The sequence below is a fragment of the Phalacrocorax aristotelis genome, chromosome 18 (genome assembly GCF_949628215.1).
Source record: "Phalacrocorax aristotelis chromosome 18, bGulAri2.1, whole genome shotgun sequence".
NCBI classification, from domain to species: Eukaryota; Metazoa; Chordata; class Aves; order Suliformes; family Phalacrocoracidae; genus Phalacrocorax; species Phalacrocorax aristotelis.
In genome coordinates, this window is record NC_134293.1 from 9,215,925 (window position 1) to 9,229,081 (window position 13,157).

General features: G+C 46.1%; 2 protein-coding genes across 2 annotated transcripts in view; one reads left to right on the forward strand and one right to left on the reverse strand.

The window, feature by feature from the left end:
- Positions 1-2: 2 nt before the first annotated feature.
- CYB5D2 (cytochrome b5 domain containing 2) lies at positions 3-6,511 on the forward strand. Its single transcript, XM_075113095.1, has 5 exons — positions 3-350; positions 443-583; positions 1,252-1,438; positions 3,849-4,082; positions 5,626-6,511. Exons 1-4 carry the CDS (start codon positions 98-100, stop codon positions 4,060-4,062), a joined length of 795 nt encoding a protein of 264 aa, XP_074969196.1. The 5' UTR covers positions 3-97; the 3' UTR covers positions 4,063-4,082; positions 5,626-6,511.
- A 468-nt stretch (positions 6,512-6,979) lies between these two features.
- The window catches only part of ANKFY1 (ankyrin repeat and FYVE domain containing 1), a 34,428-nt gene continuing 28,250 nt past the window's right edge, over positions 6,980-13,157 (reverse strand). Inside the window, exons 21-25 of the mRNA XM_075113093.1 lie at positions 12,902-12,992; positions 12,444-12,568; positions 12,078-12,224; positions 11,486-11,576; positions 6,980-10,770 (exon numbers count right to left, since the gene is read on the reverse strand). Of these exons, the coding sequence (XP_074969194.1) occupies positions 10,638-10,770; positions 11,486-11,576; positions 12,078-12,224; positions 12,444-12,568; positions 12,902-12,992 (587 nt within the window). The 3' untranslated portion in view covers positions 6,980-10,637. The remainder of the gene's footprint in view (positions 10,771-11,485; positions 11,577-12,077; positions 12,225-12,443; positions 12,569-12,901; positions 12,993-13,157) is intronic.

Consider the following 13,157-nt stretch of genomic DNA (forward strand, 5'->3'; position numbering starts at 1 on the left):
CGGGAAGGATGGCCACACTGCCGTCAGCCGCCGCCGCCGCTCCGCTGTGAGGCGAGGAAAGTGTCGTGAAAGGGTCGGGCGGCCCCGCGGCGGCCCCATGCGGCGGGGCGCGGCGGCGGCGGCGGCGGTGCTGTCCCTGGGGGCAGCCTGGCTGCTGGGCCGCGGGTTCGAGCCCCGCGCCTGGCTGCTGCCGACGCCCCGCCACCGCTTGCTCAGCGCTGCCGAGCTGGGCCGCCACCGTGGGGCGGAGGGCGATCCCGGCCTCTACCTCGCCGTGCTGGGCCGCGTCTTCGACGTGGAGCGGGGCCGCAGGCACTACGGCCCCGGCGGCGCCTACAGTGGCCTCGCAGGTACTGGTGGGCTTGGGCTTGGCTTGGGCCTGGGCCTGGCTGGGCCCTGTCAGGGAGCTGGCCAGCGACTTCACCGCCTGCCTGCCCCACAGGGAGAGATGCCACCAGAGCGTTTGCCACCGGCGACTTCACCACGGCCGGGCTGGTGGACGACGTCTCGGGGCTGTCGCCGGGCGAGATGCTCGCCATCCGGAGCTGGCTCTCCTTCTACAGCGACAGCTACGATCCCGTGGGTGAGCGGGTCTGGCCGGGGTGACCGGGCACGAGGGGAATGCGTGCGGGTGTGGGCGAGGGAAGGCCAGAGGACGCAGCACCATGTTTCGCCTACGACGCGCCCGCCTCGGTGAGGGTGTTTCGCCTGTGCTGCTGGTGGCCGCTGGAGATCAGCGCACTGAAACCTGTGAGCGATCGGCTGGGGCTGCTGCTAAATCAGACCTAGCTTGAGGTCCGCTTTCCTCCAAGGCGAAGCTTAACAGTTTTCCTGCCCTGGGCTGTCAGCCGCAGCTCTCTGCCCTGCTTTTATTCATCTCTGCTGAGCAAAAGGCACGGAGCCAGAGCTGCGAGTACTGAAATTAGCAGGACTCGGGAGACTGTAGGAGCAGCAGTGCAGGGAAACTATTTTGGGGAATGAGGCGCATGGGTGGGAAAGACTTCTGGGTTCTGCAGCTGAAAGTGGCATTGACTTTGTGATCTTTAATGAGGCCATGCCTGAGCTCGTCCTGCGTGCATTTATCCATGTGGGTAAACTGCTGTGTGATCCAAGAATGGAAGGGATGTAAAATTGGGCCATGGTGAGATCCTCCTTGTTTTTTTTTCTTTAAATAACAATTTATAAAAAAAAAACCACTATTCACTTTCCTTGCCTGGAAACACTGTGGTCTTAATTGATCTTCTCTCCCAGGGAAGCTGGTGGGCAGATTCTATGATGAAAATGGGGCACCGACAGAAGCCTTAAGGCAGGCTGAGGCTGCGATTGAGGAAGCTCTGAAGTTCCAAGCAGAAGACGAGCAGAGGAAGCAGCAGTTTCCACCCTGCAACTCAGAATGGAGCTCTGCAGGGGGCAGCCGATTCTGGTGCTCCAGACAGAGGTAAACTCTGCTTTCCTACCATCGCTCTTGGGTCTTTGGAGCAGAGCGTTTCTGCCCTTTTTTTTTTGGATGCCCTGAGCTTTGTCATTGCCTCTCCTAGCAGAAGTGGTGTAGGAAGATGTTGTGGCACCTGCAGCCACTGTGCTCCATAGTCCGTAGGTGAGGTCTGCTGACTTCTCTACAGAAACGCACAGCTCGGTCCTGATGTGCCAAATGCTGGCATGGCTAGAATCTACCAGGCCTGGTCCTTTCCCCTGTCTGCACTCCTGAGGCTGTGCTTTCTGACAGAGGCAGAGCCAACCGGCAAGGAGCAGCAGTGCTGTTCTCCGCCATGCCTGGCTGAACCGCTGCTGCTGTGTGAATCAGAGCCCCTGGATTTCCTCTGCCAGTCGAGCAACCGCTGATAGCCTCCACCCAGTCTGGAGTTGCACAGAGGTGTAGGATGGGCTAGTGAAAATGTTCTCAAGCATGAGGTAATGCAGGGGAACTCTGCTTACTTCCTGTGAGCAGGTAAAAGGAAAATAAAGTTTCATCCTAGTTATTATCATTCTCCACAACTCCTAAAACCTCCTAAAAAACGCCTAAAAGGAGGTTGTAGTGGGGATTGGTCTCTTCTTCCAAGTAACTAGTGATAGGACAAGAAGAAATGGCCTTGAGTTGCATCAGGGGAGGTTTAGATTGGATATTAGGCAAAATGTCTTTACTGCAAGAGTGGTCAGGCGTTGGAACAGGCTGCCCAGAGAAGTGGGGGAGTCACCATCCCCTGGGGATGTTCAAAAAACGTGTAGACGTGGCACTTCAGGGCATGGTTTAGGAGGCCTGGGGGTGTTGGGTTGACACGTGGACTTGATGATCTTAGAGGTCTTTTCCAACCTTAATTCTATGATTAACACTTTTAGAAATGTTATTTCTAAGGCAAAAACTCTTTTCACAGAATCCCTGGTTGGAAGAGACCTCAGGGATCATCTAGTCCAACCTTTCTGGGAAGAGCACAGTCTAGACAAGATGGCCCAGCACCCTGTCCAGCGAGGCCAAGTCAACCCCTTCCCTGGGGAGATTTGTATCTATTTCCCCTTGTCCTCTCCATGGGACTCTGTGTAAAAAGGGAGTCTCTGTCTTCTTTGTAGCTGCCCCTTAAGTCCTGGTACGTGGGAATGAGATCCCCTCTGAGCCTCCTTTTCTCGAGGCTGAACAAACCCAGCTCCCCCAGCCTATCCTCGTATGGCAGCTTCCCAGTCCTCTGATCATCTTGGTGGCCCTTCTCTGGACCCCTTCCAGCCTGCCCACATCCTTTTTGTACAGCGGGGGCCAGAACTGCACACAGCGCTCCAGGTGTGGCCTGGCAAGCGCTGAGTAGAGCGGGGTGATGACTTCTTTATCTCTGCTGGCGATGCCCTTTTTGATGCAACCCAGCGTCCTATTGGCATTTTGTCACACTGGAATCAAAATCAGGTTTCAGAATTTGCCACATGTGCACATGATCCTCCTGTCTTCAGGAAAACAGGACAGAAATCCCACTAGGACCATCTGCCGCATTCGAACAGGTTTTCATGCCAATCAGGAATGGAAGGATTAGCTCGTGTTTTTCAGACAGCTTCACAGCCTGTCACAGGCTACTGCCACAACAGTTTTCACTTAAAACCACATAAAAATGAAGTTGAGCTTTGAATAGTCATTTCCTTCTTGGCCTATTTAGTTGTATTTCCCTCTCAGTTTAGGGACTATTTTGTCTGAAGGTGAAATCATTTCACAGGCCACATTGCAAAATGCTCGGCCTTCGTTTCGGCACAGCGGTAGCACTGCCTACCCTGGGGGATCCGCTTCTATGCATGAATGAGCTTGGGTGCAGCCTCGGGACTGGGTTTTGTGTGGCAGTCGCTTACGTAAGAGTTTAAAAGATGCAGTAGCTGGGGAACAGGCAGGATTTGGCCCATGAAGCAACACTATGAAGTAGTTGCGGAAGTACTTGAGACTTTTTTTTTTCCTTTTGCCCTAGTTCTCAAAATCACTGTGTTCAGTCACGGCACAGAAGGCAGCGTGTGGTTATCTGTGAGCAATTAGCTACCCCCAGAAAAGGCATTTTTCCATGAGACGCTGTGCTACATAAGCTATGAGTCCTTTTCCAGCAATAGAAACGTGGGAAGCAAAAGCTGGTTACTCCCAGAAGGGTGAGAGCATGTAGCAGCACTGATGAAACCAGGTTCGGGCCACAGGTTTCTGAAGCACAGCCAATAAAAAGGTATCAGAAAGCTGTGGGATGTTGGCTATTGGGATTAAAGTCTACCTCTGTGAGTGTATTATTAGTTCCAACTCCCACCACGTTGTCTTGTTTTTTTTCTAACGATTCTCTATTCACTGGAAGCATTTTCACGGGTTTGAACTGTAATTTATTTTGATTTTCCATTCTCAGTGGGGGAGTGAACAGGGACTGGACTGGGGTCCCCCGGAAGCTGTACCGACCTGGTTCGAAGGGGAGTCACTGCGTGTGCGTGAGGAGTACTGGTCCCCCGTGGGGCCAGCCGGGCTCCACCCAGCACAGCAACAGAGGCGATTTGGATAACCCCCACCTGGAGGAGTACAACGGCTGCCATCCGCTGGCCGAGCAGTGTGTCCTGAAGGCGTGACGCCGAGTGCTGGGTTCGAGGTGGGTGCAGAGTCCTGCGGCAAAACGTTGCGCTTTGGGTGGGCAGTTGCAGCTCCAGCGCCATTCCCTTCCATCTGTCTCTGCGAAGGGAGCAGTAACAATTTCATGTTATTTGTGACTCTTTTTTAACGTGTGGAGATGGAGTTGAGAGGAGGAGAAAACACTCGAGCCAAGTTAGTGGCTAAAAATATCAGTAACAGGGTACTTGCTTTCTTAGTGCTTTATTCCTGTCGTATTTTTACATTGGCAACATACTGTAAGATGCATGCCCTGAATTATATCTAAAAACTGATTTCTTACGCAGTCGGGAAAGAGGTGTTTGTGGGCACGGCAGCGGGCGCAGCGTGCTCTAAGGCAGCGAGGTGGCGAGCGCAAGAACTGCAGCATCAGTGGCCTTGGTTTATGCACAGTTGCTTGAACTCTGCCTACTGCACTGTAGTGCTAACGCTCCTCCCCAGTCACTGATTTACTCCACAGAGTTTAAAGGTAGCAGGGAGAAGCCTCAATTTCTCCTACAACTGAGGGACGTAGTATCTAGGAACTTGTGCAGTTTAATTATACATAAGCTTTATCAGATTCTTGGAGTACAGAAAGCAAAGGTCACAGCTGTATTTCCTCATCTAGTGTTTGCATTAGATACTGTGCAAAGAAGATAATGGAAGCCACCTACGAAGATCATTGTTTTATATTAACCCCACTATCCTGGTCCTCTGAGTCACTGCTTTTAAACTCCTCAGGTCAGGAATTGGTAGTTTTAGATAGGCAATAACAAAAGCTATGTGGTAACACGACCACCCTGCTGTAATCTGCCTCCTGTTTCCATTCTGGTGTATGACCTCCTCCCATCTGGTATACGTCCATCAGACTATAACCTGAGGCTGGATGTATCCTCACAATGCCCAGCTCCCTGGAAGTCTGTACGTATTTTATGATAGCTGGCAAAATTCAGTAATGTGAGTGACTCCCAGAAGAGCAGGGCAAGTTATTACCCTTTCTCTGTGGGGCTGAAAAGGCCAAGGGAGTACCTGCGTAGGGCCTGGGTGCTGTGAACCCCAGCCTGCAGGGAAGCAGTTGCTGGTTTTGGTAGAGTCTGCTGTTGGAATTAGTTTCTGGTGTAGCTGCAGCATCGAGACACCCAGATTGCACAGAGTCCAGCAGTGGCACAGATCTGTGCTGAGCTGCACTCATTTTTCCTTAAGGCAGCTGCCACCTATTTATAAACAGCCAGGAAGCATTTATAAACTCATTAATTTGAGCTACCAGCACCTCTAAAGAAAGTCCCACAAATCTAAGTAACTAATTAATAACTAGTGAGATTACAGGAGGTGTGGCAGCACTGCTTCAAAGCAAGAGTAATCACTTCATTGCAGTGGCAGCAGGACCCATGAGAGCACTTTTCGCCTATGAGGTTTAGGTGAGGCTACAGCTGCCGTGGATGGGAACCATGCAGGAATTTATATGTGTGCATGTGTACTGTAATAAATGTTTGGGGTTGTGGGTTTAACCTGGTTCTGTTGTGTTTCTGTTCCACCATACCTTGAAGAGAAGTCCTCCAAGGCACTTTCAGGCAGATATGCCGACTCTCACCAGCCATCAGTGGAAGTTGTGTGTGTGGAGGAGCAGCAGCAGAGCCATTTCCATCACGCCGTGTTCAAGCCCCCAGTCACCCTTTTAGACCTGAACTCAGCTACAGGCCTGTGCCACCTCTGGGAGCTGCAGAGCAGTGCTTCGTCGTCTCCACAACTGAGCAGGCATTGCAAGTGTCAGCACATCATTTGCTTTTGGACACATCATCTTGAACAAGGGCTTGCCCTTAGGGGTCAAACTGATCAGTGTCTTTAAAATGGCTTTAAATGTTGCTGCAAATTCCAGATTATTAATACTTTAAAAAGTAGTTTATAAGGGCCAGGCAGTGTCACCAGCTGTAGTCCTAGGGAAGGGGTATCAGCCACGTCACTTCTCAGCAAGTTTCATCTTGTTGTAGCACTTGAGCACTATGGAGATAGTGCTGAACGGCTGAGGGGATGGTTTTGATCTTGAGCTACACAAAAATCAAGTAAGCAGCTGCAGGAAGGCAAAATGGGATGGTGTTGCTTTAAGATAAGGTTGCTTGAAAACCAAGTCACAGCTTATTCCTTAGTTTCGTGTCTAGAAACACTAGGGTGGGAAGTTTGTCTTGCACTAGGAATAAGTCATCTGTTAAAGCAAACAAGGAGACCCCCTCCCTGACCTCAGGTGCTCCAAGATTATCTTGTTTCTACTCTAATTCAAGAGCTCAGCCAGATTCTCCCAAGGTAAAAAAAAAAAAGGTGGGAAGAAAAGAGCGATAGTTACACAGGGGTCAAGTCAACTTAGAGAGTGCTCTAATAAAGCTCACTGTTCATCTGTACTTCAGTAAATTTTATTAATAAAAGACTGATGCATCACAATCTCACAAGGATGTTTTGGTTGGTTTTGCTATTGCACTGGAGCTTTTCTTTTCCTGAAGTAAAGCTGCAGCAGCTACACGCCCTTCGAGGAGGCTAAGCTGCCCACCAGTATACAACGCAGCTCAGCAGGGCCAGGTCAATGGTTCTCTCTGTGAGCCAGCTCTGGCCTGCAGGAAGTTAGGACTGTTTCCTAAGAACCATTATCAACACATCTAGGATAAGGCATTGAAGATGACTATATGGTATGAACTAGAAGACCAGACCCTGTCAGCCGAAAGAACAGTTGTAGCAGTTCCACAACATTGAAATGAATACCTGGAATAATTCTGGAACCAAGACTGAAGTGGTCATGCCTAATTGAGTATTAGAGCCCTGGTTCTCCTTGTGGCTTCTAAGGGATAGCTTGCAGAGGGGCAGCTGGCGCTACAGGAGAAGCTACCTTCTTAACAAGGCTTCCACCTCACGATGCATTATCTAGTTATACATTTTATTACAAGTAGAATCATTACACAACAAAGTAATGCATATTGGAAAAATACATTTTTACAATGACTCCAGACAAACATTGCAAATAAAATGCCATTGTTCTAAGACTTCCTTTTCTATTTCACAGAGGGTAGTAGAAGGTTCAGAGTTACTTTTGTCACTCATACATGCTTTGATTTTACCCAACTCTGCTGGTTACAGGAAAAAGAGGACTTGCCTATTAACATTTGATCTACCATAAAAAATCCATTCTTGGCCTCTCATTGTTACCTGTTAATTTGTAAGCACTACGTGAGAAGTTGTATAAGCCATTGATCTCCAGCGCAGGAAGTCATTAAGGCATCTGTCAGCTTTTAGCCAGCAGCTTGCTACGCTCTGTTAGTACCTTCAACACTAATGTTCTCACTCCACTTAGTGGCGTGAAACAGTGACTACGCCTTTTTCAGATACACACATTAAAACTTTAGCCAGACTGCATTTTGTGCTTGTGTAAGAGTGCTGGATGACTGCAGTCAAAAGGAATCCAGTCTAAGAACAAAAAGCTACAGTATGAACCACCACAGACTTCCCATCCAGCCCTGAAGTGCCTGAAGCCCGGTTTGACAGCATCACTTCCCAGGGACAGGAGATGTTTTTTTTTCCATTTACCCTTCTGTTCAATGCTTGGCAGACTTGAGGCTCAAGTTAGTAGATACCACTTAGAGACAGCAGGGGTAAGAGGGGTGGGGTTTTTGGTCACAACTGTAGTATGCTACAAAAAAAAGGAGAAGCAGTTGTTTATGGAGATAGAAATGTGTTGACCACTACTACGTCACCAAGTGCCTCCATTCACATTTGTACCCTGCAGCAGAGCATTGCCAGCAAAACTCCCCCAAAAAATCTGAGGTCTAAGAGTTCAGACCAACACTAGGCAGAGCATAGACTGAGCCCCCCCAGTTGTCTGGTGGGGTCAACCTCCTTAGTAGAAGAGCTAGAACAGAATTAACTTGGGTTTCGGGTCAAGTTGTGAGCTTTTCCTCTTTAACTCTGGCAGAAAGCTATTTAGAGTTGGCTGGAAGGAAACTATCTCAAAGGCACTTTGAAATGATCAATTTTGCTGAATTTAGTTGCTTTAGATTTAATGAACACTTCAGGCTGTACATTATTGATAACCTTAACTTTCCTTTCAGACTTCCGTCAGAAAGAAAGCTGGTATAGTATTGGCTGTCAAAAGCAAACTAGGAGCATCATATATGGTTTCACAGAGTTTCAGGTAGTTATAATTAATAGTCTACTTTTTAAAAGAGCAACTCGCCAGCCTTAAACTTGCCATTCAGTTAAGCTAAATTATGACAGATCTACATTTTATATCATTTAAAAGGTTGCTTATTCTCTTAGAACTGAGCTCGTTGTTCCCTTGCCCCTTCTATCAGGGAAGTCACTGAAAACGTGATGTTTAAATGCTTTAGCTATTACACGTTGTGCAGTTTTCCAATTAGGTTGAAGTCTAGAGGCTGTGGCCTTGGAAGAACACTCTTCTACCACTGCATTTCAGTACTCTGAGCACACGCTTACCGCGCCACAGCACTGCAGCTCCAAACCAAGAAGGAAGCCAACATGTTATCATGGGATACACTATAGTCAAGACTTCTTTCACCAAATGTACTTTCCATCATTATCTTTCATTGCTAGAGACTTGCAGCCAGTGATATTCTGAAACATCAGAAAGCAATGGACTAGAAGTACAATGTTTTCCATCATCTATTTCACTCAGAAAACACTGAACTAGCTTGCAGCTAAATGCTTCAGACACCATTATTTTCCACCGCTTTCACCTAGAGTGTAATGCCAGAGATGCACCATTTGTACTAGTAACTGTGTTACAGGGACCAGTTGTGTTACCCAGGGCATTCTGTTGGAACATGACAGCAGCAGACACTAAAACAGTGAGGCAAATTTGTATTATCATCCATTATTCTCCTCTAGTGTTACAAGGGTGAGATTCCAGTTATCGTATACGCATATTGGAAGATCAAAGTGCAGATAAGTGAGACTTGACGTGAAATTCATCGTGCAAATGTCAGCAGTTACACCCTCTCCCATTCTTTTCTTGTACAAGTTTGAGGTTTTTTTCAAGTGAGCCTCCCATAAAAGCAGCAGTCTGGTTTATCGTCTCATCTCACTATAAGACTGACAAGTCACTGTTCCAAACAGGGCAATGTGTCACCAATTTGTTCTTAATGTACACGGGAGATAACAGTCATTAAATAAATGCATACCAGTTCATGGAGTAGAGATGAGGAATGCTGAGTTGAGTCTAAGTTAGGCTCATCTCTTGGGATGAAAACAGCCTTAACATGGCATGTAGTTTTGCTTAAGTACACGGTTTTTTTCCTGACTGAAGCCTTTGCCCACCAAATCACAACCCTGTCTATCAGCCAAGTACCTTCCTGTTTACATAGACAATGTGGTGGTAGATTTTTATAGATTCAGCATGTTTAAGAGAGCACAACCAGCCTAGATTAAAATAATGCAGCTTAATCCAAGTGTCTGACACCACACTGCCAGTTCAGAAGCCTTCCTTCAAGGCCAGAGGCTTAATCTTAATAGGAAGCCTCCAAATACACTCCCACTCACCAGCAATCCTGCTGAAAATGGACCCAAATTTAACATCTAGAGGTGCAGCACATTCTACACTGGTAGGGTTACTGACTCTCCTGCAGCAGTTAACCAGGGTCTTGAAACCAAAGAAAAGTGCTACTCTCCCTCATGGGATTCATAATGCACTTCAGCATTTATTGCTGTATTGCAAGTTAGACTACTTAATCAGTTTTAGTGTTTCTCCACTTAGCATATGCTTAGGCCTTTCAGCACACTTACGGTCATTTACACAAGTTTCATGAGTTGGAAGGACTAGCAATGTAAATATCAAAGTGCAAAGTAGACTTTGACAGCTCTAGCAGATACAAACGAGTATTCACTGGCTAAAACAATCCTGCACTTCTCTTCAACATGCTAAAGCTAATGAGACATTTACTGAGGAGGTATCAAGATGTGGATCTGCAATTCTGACTGCTTTGCATCAGATGTTGTAAAGCTTTCTATCATAAGGCCACAATTCTTGAGCTATGCTTAGAACTAATCCCATTTTTGAAGAGTTTCTGGAAGCGAATAGTGGTTGCAACAGCTCAGTCTAGCTTCACAAGAAGGGAAAGGGAGACATTTCTATTTAAGACAAAGCAAAGAAAAGGTACCTGGTTACCCTGAAACTTAATGCCATCTCTACTAAGCAGCCTGAAAGCCACAGGACTTAATAGAGTTGCTCAGTGCAAAGCACCATGTCAAGGACAGACCTGTTTTATGTCGATTCAAACATCAGCCTAACAATTCTAGCTTCCATATCCCACTGCAATTAGAAGAGGGTCTAAATTCTTTTCACTTGTTTCAACAATCCACTCGAATTCCTAGTGAAGTCTATCACAGCCCAATACATTTACAGTCATACTAAGTCATTTATACCAGAATATATCATAACAGGGTCCTTAATTAGCTCAGTCTATTGCAGAGACAATTATAGGCCTCCTCTTCCCTATCCAGAGGGCTTGTAAGCGGAGCTGCTGTCAGGAGCACTGACTGGGAATCCCTTTACTTCCAGAGCATACTAGGAGACTCCTCCCAGAGTCAGGACATCAAAGCAGATGTTGCAAACTCGAACTGGCTTGTTCAGATCAAATTTTATGATAGGAATCTCCTTTGTTGAGCACTTATGGCAGAGCAGGCGTCCACAGTGTCGGCTGTTGATAGAAGAGGGGTGGGAGAAAAGTGAATTTACTCATAATGAACACCAGGCGTTTACTCTGATATTCTTTATCAATGATAATATCACTAAAAAGGTACAGTAGCAATTTAAATGCTGCGTTTTCTTGTATCTTCTGATCTCTCTCATATAACAATTGAGTACTAATGCCACAGGCACATGCTGCTTCTATAATAGTCAGTCACCAAGTACTACTTCAACTGATGCACGTTTCGTTTCTCTGGAACACTGGGCTAAGAAAAATCTCAGCTTAACATCCATCTAACCCAGCATAATTTGTGGAAATTCAGACTAGCTAGGAAAAGGCAACTCATGTCTACACAAGAGCAACTCATGCCAGCATCTTCAGTCATTTCCACATCACAAACAGCACCCCTAACCTAAGATGGCAGCAGCTGCCCAAGTCTGTCACCTGTTTCAGAGAAGTCAGGATCTAAATTCTTTGTTTCACCACTGAAACTGTAACATGATTTCTCATTTCCAGAATATAAAGTGCACAAACTGCTTAAGGTATGATTTTAGTCGGACCACAGGTTACTGATCTAGGACAGGGCAGAACATTTCAGCAGGATTACTGGTCAGACACCTACATTAACATGGACGGTTTCTTAAACCACCAGAAGGAACAACCCTAGCTACATTTGGAAGACAAATCCATTTCCTTGTAACCACAGCAAGATGTGTCATATTACCAGTGATGTTTTCTTGTCGTAACTCCAAATTTGGCAGTGCATTCATAGCAGTTGGAGCCATCACACCAAGGGGGTTCTTTTGTCAGCATATCTGTTAGAGGCAAAAATGTAAAGACAAAATGGGCTCAGACACCTCGAGTACCCTGTAACATTAAGGCGGCTTTTTCCAGTTTTAGGTTGCATCCAGTATAGCTGTCCACAAACAAGACTGCAGCTACTGCGAGAGTAGTTAAATCAATGTCGAGTTGCTTTCATCAACACCCCTTTCTCCACAGTGACTATACAGTACAAGTTAAAAAGCAGTATCTAGGTTTTAAGCTACATTAGACTATGACACCAACCATGAGCCTCCAAGTCTATCCTTCTAGAAAAGTTAAATATTAAGTTTGGCAGGTCTGAATCGTGTAACTTTTCAGCTGATCATGAGAAAAATTAGTATTTCTACCCCCAGTTAAATCAGTGTAATATTCAGAAGTTCAGCCCCTCTGAAATTACTGTCATCTAAGTCAGATGTCCAGAGTTCTTTCCCCCACAAAAGTATTTCAGAAGCATGAGCTTGAAACACTTTCCAACTGTAGCAAGTAGTACTTACCCAGCAGTCTGAAAAGAAGCTGTTTTGTAGCAACTTGGTAGTTGAAGATATTGACTCCCTGATTATTGTTAACTCCAAGACGAGCCCCAGCTCTCACTATGGCACGACACAAGTTTGCATTTCCCTTCATGTAAGCCAACAGGAGCACTGAAATATAAAAGCCAGACATTTCCCTGCTAACAGAGCGGTAGGTCTTGCATTCCACTCAGTCCAGAGTAGGATATTTAGGTCTTTTAAGTTTCCGTGTAATGTCTGCATCTTACTGTATTTAACATACTACTGCCAATTATTCCAGCTTTAAGAGTGACAGACCATTAATACAACTTGAGCGACTTTCAAGTGCCATAGCTATTGAATCTCACCTACCTGTGTTTCCTTCAGCATCAGGTTTGTCTAGAGGGTATTCTGGCATACACTCCAAGAAGAGGTCACAGATGGCTGCTGCATTATCTTTCCCATATTGTCCCAAAATATGCATCGGTGTCTGGCCTCTGGGGAAAAGAGTTCGTTATCCTGATCAAAGTCTGCTTGCTACTGCAGTTACTCATCCAGCTCTCCTTGTTTTCAAGTTTGGTTCAGACCAAAACAATGCTACACCTAAGTAACTCAGTACATCACCCACAGCTGCCTACTTTAACTTCCTTTTCTTAGTATGCATAATTTCCACACCATTTAGACACCGCATGCTTTGCACACTTCACCGTAATATTAGTGTAGAAATACTATAGTCCAAACCTTTGGGGTTTTTTATCTAGTCATACCGGCACATATTTCAAAAATAGACTGGTTTTTTTTTTTTTTTTCAGTCTGTTAAGACCAATTACCTAATATTAAAGGCTTCTGCATCTACATTGCACTCTGTGAGGAGGACCCGGATATTATTTAGACGGCCATGCATCACTGCCAGATGAAGAGCTGAAAAGTAAAAGAGAAGCTTCAAGAATCTGAAGTAGTTAGTGTCAGCAATAAGTACAGCCTGATAAAATTAGGCACTCCCTTCCATTTGTCCCGCCTTCCCTGTGCAAAACTCCTTCCACCAGCTTTAAATTCTTGGACTTTCATTCTTTTTCACCTTTGAAG